We start from the raw sequence: 26801 nt of genomic DNA on the forward strand, positions 1-26801 counted from the left end.
GCTTACCAGCTTCCAGTGACAACCAAAAGACCAAACTCCTGAGGAAGCTTTTGATGCTATCATAAAAAAAAGTAATTTATGCGGTTTCTAGCTGAACAGTTTTGTTCTCACCCTCTTCTTTACAATATTCATATTCAAGGTAGCTATTCTCTGGGACAGCTGATATTGATAAGCTACCTGAAACTGAAGGCAAAATGGTAATTATCCTTTTTTGTGTGTGATGACTTGATTCTAGCTACAGAATAGTTTCTTTTTTTGGCTAATTAAATTCAGATTTACAATTGATAACTGATGTGTCAAAAGACCTGTTATGACAAGTCCTTAAAAAGAAACAGAGACAAGACAGTGCCTGGGAAGCTTCAAGAAGCTCTATGAGGAAGGGTCTGCCAGCACTCAAACATGTTCAAGCCCTTTGAAGTCCAAATGACCAGACCTTCTATCACACCAGAGCAGCAACATTGCCCAGCTGCTGCAGGACTGAGCAATGGCAAAACTGTCAGACCACTGACTATTGAGCTGAGGTGGGACTACCCAGTCCTAGTCTTGCTTTCCTACTCGTTACTGTGTGTTAAGCATCACAGTTAGTCCCACGTTTGCAATATTAAATCTGACTTTAAATATTGACAATATAATTTGTAAAAGAGCATACCGTGATTCTCATTCAAGAAGATTTCAAACAGAACTACTTTCAGTCTGACATTCCAAAACAGCCGAGTTAAGTCTATCAGCTGAGGTTTCCTCATCCTTCATTTTTGTTCATCAGCATCACAAGATATTCCTGTTCATTCTCTTGTTCCAGAAAATGTCCTGTCCCAGAAACATTATCATTGTGTCTCTACCCTTTCTTTACCCCCCTTCCTGAGGAATAAAAAGCAGCTGCAAGTGGTATCAAAAATCGAGATCAAAGTGCCTCTCTCAGCCTCTCTGTGATTCTAATACCCTGCTAGACAAAACCTCTGAAGGTACTGCTAAAGTCAGATAAATAAATAAGAATGCTTTTTAACAGTTTATTTGTGCTGTATAGACTGTGACTAAAACTCCAAACTGAAAGTACTGGTTTATAGCATAAAATAGGAAGTTGGCTCCTTCTTCATTACTTCACTTTCAAGTTCTTGACTTAAAGAGATTTTGTTTTAAAGAAAAAAGTTCATATTGTGCCAAATAGAAAAAAAAAACCAGGAAGCATACTAATCTTCTGAGATTCCTTTAAGGTTTCAGAAGATAATTTTTCCAAAATCAGCAAAGCCAACTGAAAATGAATTTATTTTTTTAAAGTGTGAATGGATTTCAAACGTAGGAATCTCACTAATTTTTGCATGACACAAGTATCTTCCCCACACATACTTAGCATCTGGCATATTTTAACATTTAATACAAGTGCTTTTGCAAACAAAAAAAAGCTGACAATAATCACATATTACTTGCATTACTAGTTACACTGACAGTTAATAAAAGCCTTTTCCTTCAATAAAGTGCTTTTCTCTTTTAAGAAACAAGACTTGACTAACAAAGACAGTTTTGTAATTAGAGACTAAATATAAAGGCTGTGTTTCAAGTCGCCTCTTCCTAGTTTTAGTCCTGCTTCCATTACAAGTTTAATTTGAAAAAAAACTCAAACCAACCAACCACAACCAAAAAAACCCACATCCCAAAAAAAAAAAAACCCAAAAAGCAAACCAAAAAAACCCAGAAAACAGAACAAAGAAAACATTCTAAACCAGTCCAAAACAACCAAGCTTAACTGTTAAATCAGATTAACTGAGAGCATGTAATTTTTTCTTTATGAACAGTAGGTAGAGCATTACGATGTCTCAGGCACTCATTGGCCAAAACACAGATCAAATCTAGGAACACTTGAAAATGGAGGGAGCTTTGGGTTTTGTTTTTGTAAAGAACCCCAGCTCACTCTTAATACAGGTCTTATTTTAGTTTGTCTTTCAGATTGAAATTGAAATGTTAATGTAAAAGGGTATTTATTTTCCTAACAGTTTTCCATGGAAACATTACTGTTTTGTTCAATTCAAACAAACAACTATCACTGAACTTACCAAATATTAAGTGAATACCTGAGCAGTAAACCTAACTCAGATTAGCATCCATCAGTAACTGTGATGCCCTTTGTCCCATTGCAATGTTTCTTTGCAAATACAGTATAAAAAGAAAGCATTAGTATTTACTGGCTCTGTTTGAAGAGCAGATGTTTTTCAAAGTCATGCTGGGCAGTTATCAGTGATTAGACAGACATACAGGATAAATTAAGTGGAAGAAAGTTAAGGATATTACTGTTCCCTTAAGTCAGACAGTTTTGAACAGAATGAGGAATTCTAATCACCCTAAATTATTAAGAACTTCAGATCTGTGGTCAATTCAAAACTTACTGAAAAGATGAATGGATGTACAGCTTTAACAAAGGACTTGTACTTAGGAGTTGATACCATTACTCAATACACACTTTAGCATGTCCTGATGTTACAGACTAATTAAAATGTTACTGTTTAAATTATACTATCATTATGAGAGCTGCCTGCAACTATTCAACATAGACCATAGAATGTCCTACCAGGACCATCCCCAAGAGTCATACCATGTGCCTGAGAATTTCTTGAACCCTTGTCAGGCTTGGTGCTGTGACCACCTCCCAGAGGAGATGTTTCAGATGAACCTTCAGATGAACCCAAACCAAAGTACCCCTGACACAACTTCAGGCCATTCACCAAGTCCTGTCACTGTCATGTCACCACAGAGAAGAGTGGTGTCTAAACAGAAGTGTCTTCCCCTCCCCTTCCCCTCACAAGGAAGTTGTAACTGCAGTGGGGTCTCTCCTTGTTCTCCTCTTCTCCAGGCTGAACAGACCAAGTGCTCTCAGCCACTCCTCACACAACTTCCCCTCAAGGCCCCTCACTATTTTGCTGCCCTCCTTTGAGCACTCTCCTGTAGCTTTTCTATCCTGCACTGGAGGTGAGGCCGCCCAGCCCGAGCAGAGCGGGACAATCCCCTCCCTTGCCGGGCTGGCCATGCTGGGCCTGCTGCCCCAGGACAGGGATGTCCCTCCTGGCTGCCGGGGCACTGCTGGCTCAGCTTCCACTTTCCACTGGCCAGGAGCCCCAGGTCCCTTTCCCTGGCACTGCCCTCCAGCCCCTCCTTCCCCAGTCTGTCCCTGCAGCCAGGGTTGCTCTATTCCAGGTGCAGAATTCTGCACTTGCCCCTGTTGAACTTCACATGGTTGGTGAATGTCAGAATCTCCCTGCAGGGCATCTCTGCCTCTGAGGGAGTCAGCAGCTCCTCCCATTTCAGCGTCTTCAGCAAAACGACTCCGTGTAGCTTCGAGTCCTGTGTCCAAGTCATTGATGAAGCTGTTGAAGAGAACAGGCCCTGAAATGGAGCCTCACTACAGATCTGTCACCAGCTTACAGAAAAGTAACAGAAGGTTTCTGACGTAGAATTTTTGTGTGTGTGATCAGGTTTTAGACTTAGAATTCTGATTATTCATTCAAATGTTCTCATTAAAATAGAACAGAAGTATGCTACGTACAAAAGTGTTGGTTTTATTTTCCTTATGACAAGCTGTGGACTTTCCTAATATACACGTTAACTTTTTCAAACTGATTCAATGATGTTTTCTCCTCAAAGGGAACGCATCCAAAAAATGCAATTAAAATCTGCTGAAAAAACATGATTGAGGTGTTTTATATGGCGGTAAGCTTCCTGCTGTAGATAGTCCAAATTAATTCTTCCATTTATTCCTTTTCATTGCTTTCCATTCACCTTCCTGTGTAGCAAGGCTACCAAGAAGCTCTTTCACTTTTCTTTTTCTGGCTGCATCTCTGTAAAACAAACAATCAACATATAAAATATTTCAGAAAAAGTATATTAGAAAAAATAAGTACACTCAGAGAATAATTATGAATTCATAAAAAGCCCCACAATTCTTAAATTTCAACAACACACCTTTTAAATAAAAACATTTTGCATCCTCTTAAACTAGAGAAATGAAACCACAAAGCTGACTTTAAATGATCTCTATTGAAAATGTTTGCTTTTCCTCAAACTGCCCCATTTTGTCTAAATTTAGTATGGTTGATCATTTATGTCAGACTTAGCACACAGTGAAGAAATGAACACAGAGCAGAATAACTCCAACAGCTAAAACAAAGGCTATGTTACCTCTCCATGATTTCTGACAGCTGCATTCTAGCCAGGTATTGGTTATCTTTCCTAATCTCACGAATGGCTCCTTTAAGTTCCCGTTTATGCCTCTGGATCAACTGCTTCCTTTCTTGCTCCTTCTTGCTGCCTGCCTGCTTTCTTCCAAACTCCAAGCTGAAATAGGAATGAATGTGTGAGCACAGAACACCTTATACCCACAACCTTTTCATATTTATAAGAAGAGGTTTTGTATGAAAACTAACTCAGAATTTTAATTCCTGCATATTATATGAGTAAGTTGCAAAATAAGAAGCTGCCCAATGAACATACCAGACTTTCTAACTGCACTTCATCATCATTCCAATGACCACACTTCAATTCCCCATATGCAGCCTGCACTTTGAACAGACTAAAAAAATCTAGACTAGAAGAATGGAAGACATCTGGAGAAAGATGGAACCTCCCCATACATCTTAAGTTTTTGCAGACCTTCTCAGCAGATGCATTTTACAGAAGTTGTCTGATCAATTACTTGGGGATAAGTGTGTATGGCAGAGCAAAGCTGTCCTCTTCAATTATTAGAATAAATAAAAGTAGACACTTTGTGTCCCTGTAGATAACCAATATGGGTAAATAAATCAGCAGCCAATATAAAGCAGATTTCCTGAATCAGAACACTGTTCTATTATGTACAAAAGTAGATTAGTATTTTTCACCATCTTTTACCATTATATACTTCATGTACATATGAACTACTCACTCTTGTTCTTCTGACTTGAGTACTTGACAGAGCATTCAGTAAAGCACCTGACCAGATAATAATCATCTAATCATCTTGAAATGTGTTAATTTACAATTCATTATATGGGCAAGAGCTGACTTTCAGAGCTATTTTTCCTACAAGATAATATTTGCTCTTAAAATTCCTTTCCATTTTTTCCCCCCTGCCTACCACACAAGTAGATGGCCCCTTGTGAATTATAAACAAAATCTAGCAGAAAAACAGTTTTGCTTTGTGCTCTGCTTTCCAAATCCATTCCAGCTTGCCAAAAATCTTACGGTTTAAATGCACCTTTCCTTTGCATTCAGTGTTCTTTACTTACACTTTCACAATTTTAGGAGTATACTGTTTCAATGGCACTGGCTTCTTTTTCTCACATATCAGTGGGGTATAGTGTTTTACTTTGTTCTCCAGCTCTTTCAGAGCACTGTGATACCATTCCTGAAAACGCAGAACAAATTACAATTGTAAAAGCATATCAAAGCCACTATAAATCAAAAGCTATTGTAAACTGAATCAACAGTAATGCTCTCCCCATGTATTTTTTTTCCTTGGTTAAGTCACAGCTACTCATTAGGACACTGCTAACACTGACACGCTGTAATCCAAGTTGGATAATTCTTAAAAGCTTTCGGAAGTCTATTAAAATGTTATCATGAATAATAAGAAAGATCTGCCTGCTGCTAGTTTCATCTAACAGAAGAAGAAGCAAGACTAAAGGCAGTTGAACTCAGGCTCTTCCTTTCATGGTAATTTGAAGAATGACTTGGGGCTTTTTATTTTGATGGCAAAAAACATAGGCCATTTGGCTTCATCTAAGTAATAAAACTTTGTTCTCTAAGGATGTTTTATGATGCTCCTTTGAGGAGAAGATGATTTTGCTACATTCAGAAGAGAGATTAAAAATCTGAATCTCATTTCTAGAAAATAAGAAACTGTCCTAAGGAAGGTATGGACCAGGTACACTTACGTTCATTTTACCTATACAGTCATAAGTTTTACCTCCCCAGTTTAGTACATGTATTTATTTTACCAAGGTCTTACAGATTCACTACAAAAGTACGAGAGCAACCAGATGTCCATATTACTGCTATAAATTATGTCACTCATGGAATGCTATATTATTACAAGCCAAGTGCTGCTCTCTTCATTTAGATAGGCAAGACAGCATATACAATAGAAAAATACCTTTTCTAAATATTCTCCGTGCTTTTGTTTATTTTCCCACAGGAATATCAAAATGCCTGAACATTGTAAAAATTAATGCTTGTACATTTCTTTTGCACACAGATGAAGATCAAAGAATTTATTAATAAAACAAACATACTGATTATTTAAATCCTGAGGAATACATACCTGCATTTTTTCAGGATATTCATTTATTGGCATATGTTGTGTAAGGAGTATTCTGACAGGATGCATTATTTCATGGAATGATGGTAAAGATTCATAGAGAGCTGCACATTTTTTAGTAAGGTCAAAACACATGGCTAGACATGATAACCTGTTAATACACAAAAAAAATAACAATTTCACATGCAAAAACTGCAGTGGATTTTCAAATAAAATCAACTTAATTAAATTTGGACTGTTAGCAGAATCCATTAAGATTGTTTGGCAGAACCAGTTACAACTAGAAATAGTTGTTAATTCAGACTAAAAATTTGTCTCCTAAGCAAATACCAAAAGAATTCCATCAGCAATAAATCTTTATGTCAGTGCACTGAACACAACAGAACTATCCTCTACTCTTGCTTTTAGTTCTAAAGAGCACTGTCACTGACATGACACAACAGATGATCTGGTATTTTTTCTGTTCTACACTTCTTACATACCTGGTATGATTTATCTCTGTTCTGCTGGTTTCTTTTAATCTAGTCACCATACTCAATGGCACGTTTTGCTTCTCCCAACTTTTCAGATCCTCCTTATCACACACCAATAGCAATTCTAGATTTTTCCCCACTGGTGTAAATGGATGCACTACAGTATAGCCTAAAAAACCAAGAACAACAGTCATTAAACAAGATCATTTCTATGCATTCTTTTCTGAAGAAAACCAGACAACTCATTTTACAGTTTTAAATTTTTCTAAAACAATGGAAAACACTGGAGCATGGGGACATAGGTGAGTGCTCTAGTCACACTGCCCAAGTCACGGAACCCAAAGGCAGAACTTGGATTCTTGAGAGAACCAAGTACTGTCCACTGTAGGTTAGGCTTGAGACTAAGGAACCTGAATGTGCTCAGGTCCCTGGGACCTTAGGCATCTGAGGGTCCTGAGGGAACTAGCAAGATAAAGCTCCTAAACCACTTTCATATTTGAAAAGTTGTAGTTCCCAGTAATTGGAAAAAGGGAAAAACAATCCTCTTTTTTAAAAATGGAAAGAGAAGACATTCAGGAAGCTACAAGTACATCAGCCTCACCTCCATGCCTAGCAAGATTGTGGAGCAGTTCCTCCTGGAAACCACAACAAAACACATGCAAAACACAGATGTGCTCAGTGACAGGCAATGTGGCTTCATTAAGGGCAAATTGTGTCTGACAGGCTTGGTGGCCTTCTATGACAGGATTATAACATTGATGAGTAAGGAAAGAGCAATATATCATACTGGGGACATCATATACCTGGATTTGTACAAAGCATTTGAGACTGTCCTAAACAACTTCCTGGTCTCTAAACTGGAGAGGCATGGATTTGACAGGCGTATGACTCAGTAGAGAAGCAATTACCTGGATGGTCACAGCCACAGTTGTGGCCAATGGCTCCATGTCCAGATGGAGATCAGTTATGAGTAGGGTCCATCAGGGGGTCTGTCCTAGGTCCATTGTTCCTGAACATCTTGGCTGGGGACACAGACAGTGGGATTGAGTGCACCCTCAGCCAGCCTGCAGGTGACCCCAGGGTGAGTGGTGTGCTTGATACCCTACAGGAAAGGGATGCCATCCAGAGGGACTTTGACAGGCTTCAGAGGTGGGACCACAGGAACCTCATGAGGTTCAATAAGACAAACTGTGAGGTCCTGCATGTGAGCTGGGGCAATCCTACACATGGATACAGACTGGGCAATATGAGTGGATTAAGAGCAACGTTGCAGAGAACTCAGGGTATTGGTGGGTGAAAACCTGAATTCTGAACTGACAGTGTGCCCCTGCAGCCCAGAAAGCCAATGCATCCTGGGCTGCAACAAAAGCTCAGCAAGTTGAGGGAGGGGATTCTTCTCTACTTCACTGTCATGAGATCCCACTTGAAGCAATGTGTTCAGCTCTGAGGTCCCCGGAGAAGAACACTGTCTCAAGAGCATCCAGAAGAGAGTCATGAAGATGACCAGGGCACTTCCCATTTGAGGGAGTTGGGGTTCATCAACCTAGAGAAGATAAGGCCCTGAGGAGTCCTTACAGCAACCTTCCAGTATTTAAATAAGGCCTACAGGAAAGATGGAGAGGAACTCTTTATCAGGAAGAGTAACGATAAGATGAGGGGTAACAGTTTTAAAACTGACAGAGGGTAGATTTACACTAGATGAAAAGAAGAAACTCTTCACTATGAGAGTGGTGAGACACTAGACTACAGGCTACTCAGAGAAGTTGTGGGTGCCCCAGCTCTGGAAGTGTTCAAGACCAGGCTGGCTTTGAGCAACCTGATCTAATGAAGGTATCCCAGCACATGGCAGGGAGGGTTAGAATTAGATACTCAAGATCCCTTTAAACTCAAACCATTCAGCAATTTTTTGATTCATTCTTTGGATGGGCAAAGTTAAGACATGTAGGTACAAATTTGCCCTGTGGAAGACAGGATGCACAGTTAAACTGCAGGTTTGGTCCAGGATGGAGCACTGGGTATGCTTAAGAGGACAAGGCAGGTGCAGGACTTTGCGGGTCACAAGCAGAAGGCTTTGGCCAGCAGGTGCTCATGAGGCACAGTGAGCTGGAGCAGGGAGAGCCCACAGCTGCAGCCACTGAGCCTCTCCTGTGAGCCCACAGCAGAGGCCCCAGACACACTGAAAAGTCCTCTCCTACTCCAGCTGAGGGGTTTTAAAACAGGAGGAGCGTGGAACACACAATATATACTGAAGCAGGGCATATGGAAAACACTAAAGAATCCCTATGCACAGATCACAAGCTGATCTGTGAAAATAGTTATACAGCAACATGAAATAAGCATCTGAGGAATTTCTTGGCTAAGGAACAAAATTTGCATTTTCTGTGCTGGACCTTGAGGATCTTTTCCCCCTCTTTGTTTTCCTTATGTCCTGCAAGCTTGCAGTGGAATTGACTTCAAAACTTTTTCAAACTTTAAGTTCAGATTATTTACATGCTCTACAACCTGTACGTGGCTCTTCACAGACAGGCCAGAAGACAGTATATTTAAATAAAGGTTTTTAAGATTTGAAACCCAAAGTTGTAAGAGATCATGACATACACAGACTTTATGCAAGATCAGGAACTAAGATATTTTATGATCTGCTTTACTTGTGAGAGGATAGCCAATCTCATTAACAATTCAATTAGCTAAAGCTATCAACCATGACAATGCCCTCCCACTCCCCCCACCTACAGCTTTTCTTTTTTAAGGTAATAGTTTTTACTGTAAATCAGACTGTATTTCAGTCTCTTAGGAAGCTGCATTCCATATATCTTTCTCATGTGAGAAATTTATGGATCAAGATAATAAAATTAAAACATTAAGAGTTTATTTGCTGACTCTACATAATGTTAAAATTGAACCCTTAGAATTTTTTTTGGTGTGATGGTGCATGAACATTCCAGAGTGATGCATCTCTGCTTATTTTAAAGAATTCTCTGTTGATAGCTTAACCATCACAACTACCAGAGAAACTTCCACCATGAATATTTAAAAACACAACTGGATACCTTGGGAACTTCAAAACATCAACACTGACTGGAAAGTTCTCAAAGAGAACACTCAGCCTCTTAAGTATCTTTTACTGAGCTTTTCCTCACTGCTAACAGAAAGTAAAACCATGCAAATTTAACTAGTTCAAAATCATTAACAGAAATACAAATAAATATTTTAAATAAAATAACAACTGATCAGTGATTACCACTAAAAATTTTTCAAGTTTCTTATCTAATTTTGCAGAATCCTGTATTTTAGCTTTATCAAAAGCCTCTGTAGATCAAATATTCTTAATATACACAAGGGAGAGAATACTTTTAGTACTACATAACCCACCCACTCCATAACCTCTTCCCACCTCCTTCTAAGGGTTCAGCTGTTGGTGTTCTGAGAATCCAGGGCTTAGCTTTGATGCAGCCCAGCTGTGTAACCTTGGCTCACACTTCAGAGGAAACTGCTAAGCTGTGAGAAGCAGCTGGGGAATGGTCTGTAGAGTACAGCCATGCCAGATAATAAAGGTGAAACTGCAGTGATAGGTTTGTTGAGAAAAGGGATCAGTAGTAGCTCAAAAAATTCAAATTCTAAAAAAAAAAAAAAAGGCAGCATGGAAAGGCAAAAAAGTCCTGAAGGGAAAGCAAGGGAGCTGCCTACTGAAGTACTGGAATACTGACAGAAGCTAAACCTTCCTCACCTGATGACTATCACCTCAGACTGATGACTATTTAGAGGACAGACTCTTAAGGATCTAATCAAGAGTGACAAACATACTAATACACAGTGTGTAGTTCATTAAATCCCAGATATCTTGTGAGTTTATCAAATAATTCAAATTTTCACTTGAAAATTTTCACTCCTGTATGCTGTGCCCAGACAGAGATATTAACACATAAATTAGTTACTATGTTCTGACAAAACTCCTCAAAAGTAAATTATTGTCACTGAATTGGTGAACAAAAAGAGCCTCAGAACCAGAACAACTTTAAAGATCAAGACTAATAAAAGAAAAAAAAACTAAAGAGAGATTGGCAAAATTAAAAAATTTGCTACCATAGGGATCACACTGTTGTCCGTGCAAATTGTTATATTTACACACTTACGTTACTAGTCCTGCTTGTGGGGATAGCTGCTTTCTATTACACTATTACAAATCCATGTCAAATAAAGGAAGCTTATTTGATATATGCTTTGTGATACAGGTCTCTCGTTTTGCTCTCATTTAGCAGATATGGCTATTAGCTGAAGATTAAGGGCATCTGCAGCATGAGCTGCTGCCTCGCTGTGAGCTTGCAGGGCACTCATCAGGAATCCATTAGCAACTCTGAGTTTCAGAACAGTCCAATCACACAGTCTGTTTAGAACAACAACACTGCAAAAATACTGCACTGTGGCCAACATGAGTTCATTTCCTTTAATAACTTCAGTCCTTTCTTTCCTGCCAACACCATGAGAAGATCTAGTTCATAACAAGATGCCCAAGAATCAAGGTTGTGTTTGGCTGAACTTGCTGATGATTTTGGTCTTTTGTTAAAAAACAATGAAATCAGTGTGAAATATTTGTATTTAAAATTTTTAAAAGATTAACCCCAATACTAAAATGGACTCTAAATGAAATCCTCATTTACTCTAAACAAACTCACCCTGGGCCTGGTTTTTGGGTAGAGAGATGTGAAGCACTCCAAGAAGGAAATTGATGAGTTCTGGTACAAATCTTCTGGAGAGAGATACATATTCCAGGAACAAACAGCATATAAATAACCCTTTAATAACATCTTGCAATGTTGCAATGCGACACTAAAATAAATAAAAAGAAAAAAACTTCCTAATTGAAAGTCGATACATCACAAATACAGAATCTCCCAAAAGATGAATTATTAACTACATTGTAAGCATTTGAAGTCTAAAATTACAGCCTTTGATCTTTGATGAGAACCACACTGGTTTTCCCTGGTCCTCAACTGAAGAGTATCTGCAGAACTGAGTAACAGATTTATCAGAACTCATTTAGCCACTAGAAGGTGCTAAACCACAAACTATAAACCCTTCAGAATTGAATTAGTGAAATAGAAGGCTCTGAGCAACTTGGCAGCAATTGAGCAATTAGCTCAAGACTTTTGAAACATATAAACAGGATATTAGGATAGAAAAATAAGGATATATTTTAACTCAATGCACTGCATTAGGAACATTTTCAAGGAAAACAAATACTGCCAATTTTTAAGTAAACAACCTCTCTTAAGTATAAAGAAATGCAATATATGGAAAAGAAACCACTAATGAATGATTTCAGCTTGTATTCAGTCTGTTCCATTAGTCCCATGTAATTTACCATAGAAGGAATTATTTTGTGACAGCTTGAAAAATTGAAGAGATATGGCTTTGTGAGTGGGACTATAGCCTGCAAGGGTGTTTTCCTCTTCACCCTTTCTTCCAGTTACTATCTGTGGCTATACCAAACACAAAGCTGCCTTTGCAAGTACATTTCCCCTACATATATTAATGCTAACATCCATATTTGGAGTCTGAAGAAGAAATAATATTTGTGAAGATATATTCAGAGGTACAACATCACAAACATACCTTAGTAAGTAGCTGACTCATGTACATAAAAGCAGGTGTTACAACTGGGTGCCAGAAGTCAGAAGTTGGAAACAGCAGAGATACAATTTTCAAATAAATAAGCTGATTGCACAAAAGAATAAGGCAAAATATAGTTAAGACATTATTCCCAGGATCTTTACTTTATACATATGTAACTTTTGAAAAACTGCCACTACAATATACATATTTTTACAAACTCCAGTATGATACACGACCTATTTATTAAGACAATTGTTGAAGTGAGATGAGAAAAAGGCATATCTATTATGAGATATCCATTATAGGTTTAATACTGGATTGAGGTAGTTGAAAGAACAACTAACAAGGAACTCTGCCTCCCAATCCCATTTACTCGGTGAGAACCTCTGATCCCCTTCAGCTCACCACAGCCACATACTCTCACACCACAAACACAGGAGCACGTGGCCACACAGGACCTGTGACACCTTTCAACCAGTCCTCAACACAGACCATGAAGTGACCAGAATCCTCAGGCACTGGCACACCAACAAACTGTTGCAGTCAAAAGAACTAAGCAGTGATTAGGTACACTTTTATTGAAGGGGACTTGAGTGACCTGTCAAGATCATATGGAAATTAAACATCAGATGCAATGTAATTATGAAAATTATTTAAGTGGGTATTTGCACAGTAAAGCAGATGGAAGTTTAATTGCTTCCTTTCTGTTCCTCCTTGATTGTGAACAAATACTCTCCGTAAGTGTTTTGGTTACTAAATGTTCTGAACTGAAGGCTAAGATAACAGTAGGCACATGAAAAGCCTACTAAGACAGCTGATCTATGGAATATTCATTCAAACAAGTGCTTTGAGAATACAAAGTAATATAATGCCACCATAAAAGATAATGATGGCCTGCAACCTGGCAAAGTCCAGTGAAGGGACTGAAAGCTAGAAGTGTGACTGATGTTATAAGGGTGACAGTGACAAATTAAAGTTAAAAGCTCTCGACAATACATTTCCTGCAAACCCCAAATATCCTGAATATAGACTTTTCAAAACAACCCAATATATCTTCCAAGCTGTATGAACTTCAGTCTATTTTCCTTCAATAGTCTAATTATTCCATTAGGCAGCAGCAATTCATCAAGCTGACAGAAAACAAGTAGCTCCTTCTGAATTAGCTTTATGTTTTGCCTTTGAAACTTCACTATGATTTAAAAAATACTCATTTTCCATACACTCCCTTCTTTAATTCTCCAACAGCCATTTGCTTAGACACTGTAAAAAGCATCTGTTCACATTTAGCATGGCAAGTGAAAATACGGTATTACCAATACAACAAGGAAAGGAATTCTTTCCAAGTCACTGATTTGGCTATTATCATATATAAAGTACTAAGAAATGTTGTATTTTCATATCCATAATAATATTTTCTTAGTTTGTTTTTGTTTAGGCTTTGTTATGATTGGGTGTTTTTTGTTTTTTTTAACCCAAGAGATATTGCACTACTGTGGAGTATATTTTCTAAACATTTGTACTTAACACAATTAAAGAAGTCCAAATGTAACTGATAATGTAACTTATTCCTAAAACTACCAATTTAAGTTTCATTAGGAAAACAATGTTCTGCTATGAAGACTGGAGAGATAATTTTAAGATCTTTTTCCCCTATTAATTCCACAGTTACACTTCTATTCTGAAGAATGTGTGTATTGTTTGTTTCTTAGGGGTGGGGTTTTTTGTTGTTGAGGGAGTTTTTGTTACAACTTATCTCCAGAAAGGCAATTTAAAATATTGAAAAGCCTAGAAAGTCATAGATGCTAATAATTCACTACATAATGTCATTTGCACTTATTAACACTCTGTGCTAATGCAAAGAGATTATCCCAGCAATATGGATTTTTTACCGTGTCTAAACCTGGAAATGTTGCACGGCCTTTGACTTCAATTACTTCTTCCAGATCATGTGCAGCGTCTCGAAGGATGAACTTGATACTGTCACTGGCTGCCTCAGGAAACATCTGGCAAAGATTGTACAATGGCCTATTAACAAGAAATTTAAGTCATAATCAAGTTACACCACTGATGTTAATAAAAAATTGATTTTTAAGCACCCATAGGAAGATTTCTTGTGTTCCATCTATATTGTAACAATAACAAATTGCCTGTAACAAATGTTTCTTTTTTAGAATATAAATTATTACTGTAATACTTTAGTTTACAGAGACATGTATTTTTCATTCTGCCTTGTGAGAATCCCTGAGTTGTAGATTTCTAAATCTTAGATGAAAAAAAAAATTTAAACTTTAAAATACACTCCTAAATTATTTGCTATGGTTATGACGTATCCTTCTGAATCTCTTAACTGTAGATATTACTTCAGTGAAGTATGCTGGCTTACACTAGACAGCCCACTATTCTAAACACTCTTAAGCAATATTAAACAACATGTAAGGCAGCAATGTGGTTAGCAAAATTATTATTGCAAACAAGGAAAAAAAAAAACCCAAAGTTAGATCAGCTCCTGGCCTGTGCTTAGTGCCTACAGGCATATGCAGTCTGGAGCCTGAATCAGTTTGGTCTCCCAGCATTTTCAGTGAAATTTGTCTGCAGAGATATTAATATATCCCAGTTCTAAAAGACAATCAAAACATATTTCCCCTTTGGTACAAACCATGTATGACGGTATCAACGGGTCAGAGCTCTTCCTGATGATTGTAACAGAGCAACGAATGCTAACACTGCACGAAACAGATTTCTTAGCATGGAACAAAAAACATATGCTGAAAACTACATAAAAATAACTTATTGAAAGAAACCTGCCTATCCTGGAAAATCAAGATAAGACTAATTTTGTTTGGAGGGGACCTTTGAAGATGATCTGATGCAGCCCCCTGGTCAAAGCATGGCTAACTTCAAAGGTGGATGAGGTTGCTCATAGCTTTGTTAAGTTTTCTCCATCTTCACAGCTTCTCTGGGAAACTAATTTTAATGTTCAGTACTTTTTCTGAGAATTTTTTTTTCTTTAAATCTAATAGCAATTTGCCTTGTTGCAGCCCTTGCCCACTGACTCTTGTCCTTTGCTGTATACCTCTGAGACAAACTTGACTCTCTCCTCACAGCCTAACTGCATGGAGTCAGGTATTTGAAGACAATGCCAAACTGACAACTTCCTGCGAAGTGTTTAGTTGGAACTTCCATGTGAGCTTACTGTAACACGTTGATTCCATTTTCATCTAGCTCCCTGAGTGAATTCACAGAACTAAAGCTCATAGAAAAATAGAGATTGCAACAGAAACTGCACAGTCAGTGCAAAGCTTAAAATCCTTTAACAGCTGTCTAAATAACCTCCTAGACAGGAGTTTCATACATATATAGTATTACTTATCCACTACCCACAAAAAGCATCTTGCAGATTAAAAAACACATTCTGAGGTTTTGAAAATCTCTTGGTACAATTAATAAATCAATTAACACATGAAACAAAGTTAAAACACATAGGCTGAGAGTTGCTAGCTGCCAACAAGTTCAACAGGATATTTGAAATAAGCAACAAGCTAAATGCTTTACTCTAGGCAGCTTTTCTCTTTAAATGCTGAATGAGCAAAAGTCCATAGGATTTATTACTTACAGGACCAGTTTGTCAATTGTTCTAAGCTCTGGTAAATCCATAGTTGCTAGCTCTCCAATATATTCCAAAAGGAAGCCAAACAATTTCTGTAAGAAATATGTTAAAATTATTAAGTTTTTCTTCATTGTACAAATTCTTAAGCAGTGATACAGACTTAGAAAATGAAGATCATCACGTTAATTCTACTGTTACTCACAACACAGAAGCATGTATATTTTATATTGCTCCCTAAATGCTTACTAAAACTTACTCTGGAATTAAAAGTTATTTTAAACATAAACCAAAACATACTTCCAACTTTGCTTTGTTTCCCACTGCAAGGCTTGGATGATTGCATTTCTGAATCCTCTCCAGTACAATAAGCTGTTGTTCTATTGTTCTTCCAGCCAATAAAGACTTAAATGTCTCGTAGGACTCAGGAACTAGAGAAAATAAAACAAAACATTGACCACAAAAGTCTCAAACTTCACATCTTTAATTCAAGTGAATGTGTAACAAATTTTCATCTGAAAATGCTATTGTTCAGAAAAAAGGAAACCATAGATGTTTTAAATAATTACCTTTTAAACACTAATAATCTACTACTATATACATGTAGCATTATTTCTGTGAACACAAGTCAGAAAATAACATGTTTTTCAATGCTTAAAACTCAAGTCATCCTCTATTTACCATGTATGCTGAGCAGCACAACTCTGTTGACACAAAGCAGAATTAAACCTAAACACACATTCAACCAAAAATTTACCATAATACAATTACCTTTATGTTTAATTCACACCTAATTCGCTTTTGTGTGAAGAACATTAAGAAAAGGACAATATGGCTAACAAATAGGAGATTATTTAAAAAAAAACACCAAAAACCCAACAACCCTGGCATATATTTAGTTTTTTACAGAAGTCAACATGCTAGAAGACATCCTAGCTAATTGTGTTTTTCTGAGTTATTTTAATATGTCTGTTTTCTGGTTAAAGCAAATCCTGAATGCAATTCAAAAGGCTTTGAGCAGTAAGTCATCTTCTTTGCATGGAAAAACACAAGCACTTAAGGAAGTTGTTTGAAAGGTTGTTTAAATCTTGCAACAGATACTTTGTTACAGAAATCTACACTAGGACAATAGTCAGATGAATTATGTGCTTAATATGAATGAATGTTTTGTGTACTACTTGAAACATGTCTCCTCCTTCCTGCTAGGCATGGACCCAAGACCAGTCAAACTCTGAGTGTCTCTACAATAACTCAATGTTACATCACAGGGATTAACCTTCAGAATCCTGTCTCTCCAAGCATCTTCTGACAAAAATGTCAGTCCAAACACCAGATAAACTGTAAGTATAGATCACAAAATACTGTTCTGGCTTCTCTTAGTCAAAACAGTAGCACTTTGAATTGGATAAGCTGGTTGCCTCAAGAAAAGAGCACAGGTATTTTTATTTTACTCCCATTTTTATCTTCCAATTCTGTTGCTGCTCAGAGGCACAGAAACTGCTCTGGGATGAAACAGATCTGGTTCCTACTTCTCCAAACATGATTAGGTTCGCTCACTAAGAACAGCCGCTACTGGCTGCTCTTCAAATAGAAGACAACTATGAAGCAAAATTTCATTAATGAATGCAAGACCTACAGGGCATGGGTTGTTACAAACCCCCTGACAACAAGGGATCTCTGCATCAGGCCTTTGCTTACCAGAAAATGTATAGGGAAGCTCCGATTTGGCAGCTTCTCTCTTTGGATCTAGTTTCTCCACATTCTCTGATTCATTTTCATTTGCCTTGTGTTTCTTATCTCCTTTATTCTCTGCAGCTTCTCCTTCACTCTCAAGATCAGATTCAAGATCAGAGTGGCCATCTGCAGCATCATCCTCCTCATCTTCACTTGCAGATTCTTCCTGACTTTCTTCTTCATTCTCATTATCTTCTTCCTCTCCTTCCTCCTCTTCTTCTTCCTCTTTCTCCTCCTCATTTCCAATATTTATTTTTCCATCCTGTCCATAGAGAAAACAGTTTAAAACACTGATAAAGTGGCAGCACTTCAACACAATCACCATGCAAAGCCGTCTTAAATATGCATCAAGAGAATTTGAGCCTTGCTACCCTGACCAGGCAGTGAGTGCAAGCAGTGCCGGCCAATAGAAGATATTAGGGATAGAACATACATATAGATATAAAAAAGTAGGGTATTTTCAAGGGGCTGTAAGAAATTGGAAGAATATGAGGAATAAAAGAAACCACACAGAAGGAAAACTAGCAGATGATAAAAAAAAAAAAGACTTCAACGTTCTTTGTATAAAAAATATATTCCTTCCATGTGTTAAAATAGCATATCAGATACATATTTGGCTCCATCCTGATTTTGTTAATCATCAGTTTAATTTCACATTCACAACTGGTATTCTCCCCTTCAGGGAGACCTGCAGTTCCCTTGTTACTTGTGTATGAGAAGACAGAATCAGCACACACGTGCTCCATAGTCAGGGGGACTGGCAATATCAACTTTAAGGTTATGTTGCTCTGCCACCTTAACCAAAGATATGTCAGAAATCTACTCATCTTCAGACTGAAATTCAGTGGAAGCTGTATCAATATAGTGAATATTAAAAAACAAACAAACCAACTAGAAATGCCAAAGAGCCTCCTATTCAATCCAGCAGGCCAGTGCTAGAGAAGGCTACTCTAATAGCAAGAATACAGTCAGAAGACTCAACACTTGTAAGACCACACAGAACACAGCACCCAGTTTTGGGCCTTCAAATACAATAAACGTATTGATAAACTGCAGCAAGTTCGGCAGAAAGCCACCAAGACTGGGGGCTGGGGTACCTGCTCTGTGAGGAGAGGCAGACCTGGGCTTATTTAGCCTGGATATTAAAAAAAAATCTTCACAGTAAGGGCAGTCAGTGCACATCTCTCTGAGCAGCCTCCATTCTTGGAGATCTTCCAAGAACAGACTGGATCTGAGTAAACTGGTGATTTCATAGCTGATCCTGCTCTGAGCATGTGGTTGAACTAAATGTTCTCTACAGAGTTCATTTGCCAGCTGTTTCTCCTAATCTTCTTTACAGACCTCTGAAAACTCATAAATTTCAAACCTTACCTTGTAGGACAATAAACGTCTGTCATCTTTATCCAGGATAAAGCCATCAGCTAGATCATCAGCTGACATGTGGCTGGGTCTCTTTTTATTTGCCTCTTCATCTATTCCACGCATTCGACGTAATCGATCTGCCTGTGTTTCACAAGAAATATCACACACAGATGTGAGGCATCTGGATCAATAGAACTACACCAAAACTGAAGATCTCTCAAATACTACAGCTAGGGAAACAAGGGAAAAACACTTAATCTGGGTTACTCAAATTAGTGAAAAGAAAAAGCCCAGCAACTTGAGAAATTACAGGCAAAACCTGACATTATCTTTCTTTTTATAGGGAGTACAGTCTGATAAGAGCACAGTCAATTGGATTAGCTTATTTAAAAGGCTTTAAATAAGCTAAAATATTAGCTTATTTAAAAGGCTTTCTGGGTTAACCAGAAGCATTGTCTGCTCTTATTTTAAATTTTATCTCTTTTGCTCATCTTTACTAGAAAACAAAAGCTTTTAAAGTATTTCGGGGCTCTGCAGTGTTTATCTGCTTCGTGTGTGTGTAATAAGCTTGTAATGAACACAACCACATCCTAAGATTTTTGGGATACAGACTGAGCATCAAATTCTAAGATGGTAAAAGTAGAAAAGAGAAAAAGAATCTCTGTTCTGCTATTAGATACTGAGCTGCTCTGATGTAATCTGAAGGTACTGAATTCCCAGTCTTAAATATGTTCTTGGCATACTAAAACAAAAAGAAAAAAAAAGTGAAAACAATAATAATTTACCAAGTTATTCCATCTTCCCATAAGGCTCAGTGCTCCACATTAACAGAAATAGCATACAACATTTCCCAAGACATTCATATCCCTCTGCAAAGCAAAGCTATGCACATACTACCACTGAAAGGCTCTTGCAACAGCAGAAGAAAACAATACATGACTTGCCTAGTTTATTAAATCAACTGCTGTGCAACGTGATACTCCACTAACTTAGAAGCACCTCTCAACTCTGAATAATTTAAAACATTTAAAGGCAAATCAAAGTAATGTTACATTTTTACTGAAGAAAGATTGACTCATTTAATAAACCTCCACAGTTACATACTAGGCCTATGGGGTTTTTTTGGCTGTTTTAATATCAGATTACAAATACAAACAGAAGATTTCCTGAATTCACCCTCTGACGAATTGCAGTTTAGTACAGCCACTTACAATCCAAGGTCAAGGAATGAACTTAATCAGTCACTCCCAAAAGACAGGCCCCAAACAATCTCAGCCATAAATGGTATACCTCAAGCTTCTGGAGTCGGGCCTGCTCCTCTTTGGCCAATTCTTCTTCTGTCTTCAGCCTTTCTGAAGGTTTTGCTTTCATCTCAAATCCAAGTTCTCGAACAATCATATCGTATTCATCAGGCTAAAGAAATATTTATGTAATTGTTTATTATCTTAAGTTTCATTATTCTGCTTTGCAGCCATCCCTCTGCCAGACTAACAGCTAAGAAATCAGACTGTTAAGATAAAAGAAAAGGTCTGCTTCCAAAGCAAGCTGCAAAAACACTCAACGCAGAATTAAGATAAGGAAGAATGGTAAGAATAGTTGAAGAGAAATTATTCTTCTGGAATTTCCCCCTTCCTTACTTAAGTTACTCACAACTGAAAAAATTAAAAAGATAACTTAAATAATAACTGGATCACTTATTACTTTAAAACCCCTTCAAAATACTGTTTATTAACAAAACACAGCCAGAATTAATAAATTAATAAATTTATAATTTATATGCCACTTTACACTGTCACATGAGATAAACCTTTGCTAGTTCCACTACATAGAAATCTAGCTTAAAAAAATAAAAAGGAATGCTGATATTCAATGAGCTTCAACATGCTACAGAGCAACCTAAACCCAAAAATCAATACATCAAAAATGAACTTTTGGTTCAGTATCTTTTCTATTGTACTTTGAGATCAGTTTTAATGAAAGACTGAACTCATTAACCGATGTTATAAAATCTGGATTCTACTGCAAAACAATAAATAGGAATTCACAATGTTCTGCAAAAAAACCCAGAAGAAAAAAAAAAAAACTCAATAGAATGCCTATTCTTACACTTAAAAGTTTATTTCTCTTAGTACAGAATACAAATGGTAGAAAAAGCATGAGACCATATGATATCTATTCAAAATGAAATTATTTTCATTCCCTTTTTGAAAGGGACAGAACTCAATTTCAACAAGGAAATGTCTATTGTCAAGGACTAGTTGTTTTATCAAAGAAACACTTCCAAAGGCACTCAGAATAAGTCAGTGTTCCAAACAATTTTAATTCTTCAAGAAAATTTATTTGTCCTACAAATAAGCTGTAGTCAAGAGTGTTGTTCAGTCTGCAATCTCACTCTCACTTGATAACTAAAGAAAAGCAATAACCAATTAAAATTAGAGAAATCACACAAAACCCTATATTCCTCCAACTGATAAGACTGTTCTAGAACTGCAGCACTCCTTCAATGTGAATAGCAGCAAACATTTTGTTTTATGAAGTGGTAACTTGGCCTTATAGTTCAGCCACTACAAGTCAAAACTACAAGTTACTAGAACCAAAGAAATTAGACTAGTGAAAATCTCACCTTGGGTTTCTCTACTTCTTTGTCCTTCCTCTCTGACTTTGGGGTTTTGCGGGCAATAAGGGTTTGGATTTCCTTCCAGTCTTTGTCAAGTTTTTCTGTCAGTTCTAAGGCACTTTCTCTCCGAGTTTGCCTCTCTTGCTAGAAAAAATAAAACAAAACCAAATGCAGCAGTTATGTTCAGATGAACGTGGCATAGCATTTACAACTTAAAACCAAAACTATATTTAACAAACTAATTATTTAAAATATTTAACATTTTGCAGCTGCAAATGTTCTTTGTAGAAGAAGTATAGAGCTATGCTGAATGGTACAAGGGTTGCAATCAGAAAGCAGGTGTGAACACAAGGGGAGATACACAAGTTCTATATAAAATGCCTACAAAGTCAGACTTTATTCAAGGAGCTTGGACTCCTCTCAAACAACTTCCTCCTTTGTTTTGCTATGCCACTATTATACAGTAATGTATTTGTAGAATAGAATGATAGTATAGCTATTGAAAGACACCTTCTTAATCATGTATGTTCATTTATACTTCAGGGCTAAAAACTCACCTTTTCTTGTTTAGATTTGGCTATCATCTCTTCAATGAGTTCCTTCCTAGACTTAGGTTTTTCCTCTTCTTCATCTTGCTGCTCACTTGATACTTTTTTACGAAGGAGGCCTCCACCCCCTCCAAAGTGAGCAGCAGTTAATTCAGCTAGGAAAAAAAAAACAGGATGTGAATCTTTCAAATCCACACATGTGACAGCAAGAGTGCTGTTGGTGGGACAGTATCTCCCTATTCTTTGAGAATGGGATCAATTTTAACTATTGAACCAATCATTCATTAGTCCTATCCCTATGAGAATGGCCATAATTTACACTGACACATAATTTACACTGACACATACTTGGTATGAGGTAGGATCATGTTTTTTTCCCTGCATTTATTCAACAGGTAGGTCCAAAGATGCAAGAAAGCAACCAGAAAACTCATTTGATTCTGGTCAAAGAGCTCAAAATCCAGGTACCTGTTTATGCTGAAAAGCCCACAGAATAAAGAAGCTTGCCAGTAGTATGTCCCACTTAACCCCTGCTAAAATCCAGAGAGCTGGTCTGTGTGTGACTAAGAAGTAATCAAATCTGGTTTAAACATTCCAGCCAAGAACATGATAGCTCTCTCACTGAGAGACAGTACTGAACAAATGATGCAAATTTACAGTGAAACACCAGCTGGCACTTCTTACCTGAAAGTGTTCCTCTTTCTTCTGTGTCACTATCACTATCAACAATATCATTTAGTTTTTCAATTTCTGCCAAGGATTGGCCATAGTGAGTCAATTCCTCATCTTCATTAAGATTATAGATATTCTTCTTTCCATAATTTTGCTAAGAATAGTAGAACAAACCAATGAAATATTAGAAGAGCTTTAGTTCCCAGACAACAAAATAACACAGCCTTTAGTTTCAGTGCTAATTGAGGACATTCTTATTCCAGTGTTTTGCTGGAACAAGAGCACTGTCAGATCAACATTTTAATTCAAATACATTTTGAGTGAGAGAGTGTCATGTCTCTTTTACACTAATGTACAAATGGACTAACTCTGAAAACCTAGGGAAGCTGAAGTTTTATCTATGTATCAGTAACATCAATTTTTAACTGCTGCATTTCAGGACTAATGAAACAGACATCAACCTATAAAAATGACACTACTTAATTCTGGAGACTGAGTCTGATGAGGCAGAAAGGATAGTACTGCACATTCAATTCACAGTACAGAATGACAGCAAGTTACAGAGTTATACTCAGCTACTGAATACACTTGATGGTTACCACCTTTTCCTAATTTAACTCCTAAAAAAAAAGCAGTTAAAGAAAACCAATTAATCAATGAATCTCCTTATAACTAGCTTTTTTGCACGTCACTGCTCAAAGAAACTTCTGCTTCAAACAGTTGTCTGGCAAAACCAAAACGATTTAATGAAAAAATTTATATTTCCACAAAAAAATTCCTTTATTGTAGGTTCCAAACCTATAAAATCAAAAATAAAGCATTACCCTGCAAAACCCTCTATTTAAGGGTGGCGCTCCCAACCTAAAAATTCAACTGTGCCTTGTGGTTTTGTGTTTGGCTTTCTTTTGTTTGGTTTTTTTTTAATTGTTTACCTGTCTTTCCAGAGTGAATCGTCTGATCATCTTTTCCTCAGGACTGATTTTGGTGCTATATTCACCAAAACGTTTATCTTTAAACACATTTGTTTTTTCTCTTTCTTTATATTCTTTCAGTAATGTTTGATTGCGCTAGAAGGAAAAAAAAAACAAAAGGGGATAAAATTAAAAGAACAGAGAGTAACTACTTCCAAAGCCCACGTAACAGACTCCAGAGTATCCTGTCAACATAATAATCTTTACATTGTCATCATATCATAAACAATAATTTACCAGAATGCAATGAAAGCAAAGGAAAAGTTAACATGAAGAAAAGATGGGAACCTCATACAATGCATTCAGATTAAGTTCTCTTATAAGCACCCAAGTGAAGACAAAATGTTACACCGTATCTCACCTTTATTTTTTCACATACAAAACCTGTACATTTACACTGCAGAATTCTGATACGTCTCAAGCTTAGTAAACTAAGAATAACATATTAAAGAAAGCAAAAAAAGCCAGCAAAAGTCAGCTGAACTTTTTTTGGTCATTTCATCTAAGACATAAAAGCCTTGAGTGGATTCACACATCTAGCCCTGTGCCTGTTGAGCATGGGGAAGTCAAGCATCAAGTCAGTAAACAGAAGCTTATCACACACCTGTACAAGGGACTTACTATACTATGTGCTCTATTTTTGGGACAGGTAAGGAGAGAGGTTTACTTTCCAATGCCAGTGACCTAATTCATGACAATCTTATTATAAAATAAAAGCCCAAATCCTAAAATGTACTGTACAACATTCATGAAGTTTTCTAAAATCTTGACTAATAGTAACAAAATCTGAAAGCTAATTTATAATTTCATACTGAAAAAATATATATAGTTTCTAAAAAAAAAAAAAGTTGGCTGTGTCTGTTGGCTGTGATATTTCTGAATACCCATTTTTATTTAAAGCACATCAACTAATTCCTACAGAAAAATACTGTGCCATTCATATTACCAGAACCTCCCAAAGTGCTGCACTAAAGGAAAAGGCTGGGATTCCTACTCTAGACCTCTGCAGCCTCACTGGGCATTCACACTGTTCATATGCTGCTGTAAATGATACTAAAACTCAGGTTTCATCTAATATTGGGCCAATTCTACCTTCTATTTACTTCTTACAGTGACCACTATACATATTTATAATGTAAAATATGTGTATATTTATGTAAAATATGAACATTTTACATTAGTGTATAATGTTCATATACACTGCCTCTAGCTGAGACACTGTATATGAACATTAACACCTCTTAATACATTGGGTATCAAAAAGCATTTTGGTGCTTTTTTTTTTTTTTTTGTGCTCAATTGCTTGATTACTTCTCCTACTGTAAAAAAAAAAATACTTAATGCATCACCTTTCACAATACATGTAACATGATAAAATATCTTTGTTTTCACTGCATTTGCCCTTCCAGTAAGTGCTTTAAATTCTGTTCAACAACAGCATGTATGTAACATGTCAGAGAATCTCAGGACTTTCAAACTACCCTTTTTTTTCATCTTTAACTTAACCTGTGCAGATTTAAACTTTGCTGGTTTGCGTGAAGTGACAAGACCACTAAAATTCCTGTGTTTCACCCAAGAATAAAGTAGGCTGCTGGAATCCCAGTATGACACACTTTCCCTTATGTATCACAGATTTTGGTCAGGTAGCTACTGATGGCAGTAGAGAAAGAAAAAGAGGCATTCTGAAAATGGTACAAGGCTTGAAGATAAAAAATTTACTCTTAAATTGTATGGTCGACAGCAAGCAACAGATCATTACATCCCAATGCACTTCTACAACACTATTCAGCCTGTGCACAAAAAATCACCTGTATTTGTTCTCCAGATCAACAGTACTTTCTTTGTAGCTATACATTTCTCACTGTATCCCGACCTGAGCGCCCATTCAATCTTTCACTATTATACCAACGTTACAACATTATCAAGAAGTTTTACATCCTGTAATGACCAGAACCGACCAATGTAATGAACACTGACTCTGGTCCACTACTTACTCGCTGACAGCACGTGCCATGGTATTCTGGCCCGGGGTAACTCGAGAAGAGAACCATTGCCAGCAGGCAGTAGGGAAGAGCTGTACTACTGAACGCTGTGGGTTGCACTGGCCGGAGCCTTGCCCGGCTCTGCATCCCCCCGACACGCAGCGGGGACCGGCCATTCCTCCTGGGGCAACAGAGCTGGTCGCTTATCCCACCTGAGAGAGCTCCAGCCCTATCATCCCCCCACATCAACGCACCTTCCTCCCTGCTTTGGATGCCCTCTTACCTTCTTGATGGCCTTGGAGCGTGAGACACCCGGCAGCCCCACATCGTTTTTGGTCTTCCTCCCCAGAATGTCAAACTTCTGCCTGTTGACTTTCACCTCAAAGGGGTTGCTCTTGACCACGGCCATCGCCGACTTCACGGGGCCCTTTGCCGTGGAGAGCACTGACACCTTTTTCTTCCGCTTCGCCGCCTTCCCCATGTCTGCTCCGGATGCCCGCGGGGCCGCGGAGCGGAGGCAGCGGCTCGGCCCTCACTGCGCGGGGCCAAGACTGGAGGTGCGGACGGGGCAAGGCAAAATGGCGCCGAGGGGGCGCAAAACCCCCCGAATTCCCCCTTGGCCTGACCCCTACCCTCCTTCACAGCTCCGTGGGAGCCGGAGGAGCGTGGAGCGGAGGAGGAGGGAGAAAACAGAGAAGGGAGCAGCCCGGCCGCCGCGCCAACCAGCCCGCCGTACCCGGCACCACCACACGCGCACCGGCAGCTCGCCACCTCTCGCGAGAGCCTCGCCAGTACCGCGATACTTACCGCTCTGCTCCCCGCCCGCTTTGGGACGAGGCCGGGGAAGGCTTGGCGCACTACATATCCCAGCAGGCCCACGAGATATCGCGCGCGCGTGTCCCCAGCGCGCACGGCGCTCTGCCTGCTGGGACTTGCAGTCCCGGT

The 26801-nt window shown here is 38.0% G+C and overlaps 1 protein-coding gene across 1 annotated transcript; it reads right to left on the reverse strand.

The window, feature by feature from the left end:
* Positions 1-1244: 1244 nt before the first annotated feature.
* On the reverse strand, positions 1245-26611 carry NOP14 (NOP14 nucleolar protein). Its single transcript, XM_021550683.4, has 18 exons — positions 26140-26611; positions 23836-23970; positions 22916-23057; positions 22241-22386; positions 21690-21827; positions 20357-20479; positions 19076-19207; positions 17669-17966; positions 16271-16401; positions 15980-16065; positions 14256-14391; positions 12367-12468; positions 11427-11580; positions 6763-6922; positions 6284-6431; positions 5250-5368; positions 4165-4320; positions 1245-3824 (listed from the first exon to the last, which is right to left on the reverse strand). Exons 1-18 carry the CDS (start codon positions 26335-26337, stop codon positions 3725-3727), a joined length of 2604 nt encoding a protein of 867 aa, XP_021406358.3. The 5' UTR covers positions 26338-26611; the 3' UTR covers positions 1245-3724.
* Between the last annotated feature and the right edge of the window lie 190 nt (positions 26612-26801).

Source organism: Lonchura striata, chromosome 4, assembly GCF_050655825.1.
Source record: "Lonchura striata isolate lonStrDom1 chromosome 4, ASM5065582v1, whole genome shotgun sequence".
In the NCBI taxonomy this organism is placed as follows: Eukaryota; Metazoa; Chordata; class Aves; order Passeriformes; family Estrildidae; genus Lonchura; species Lonchura striata.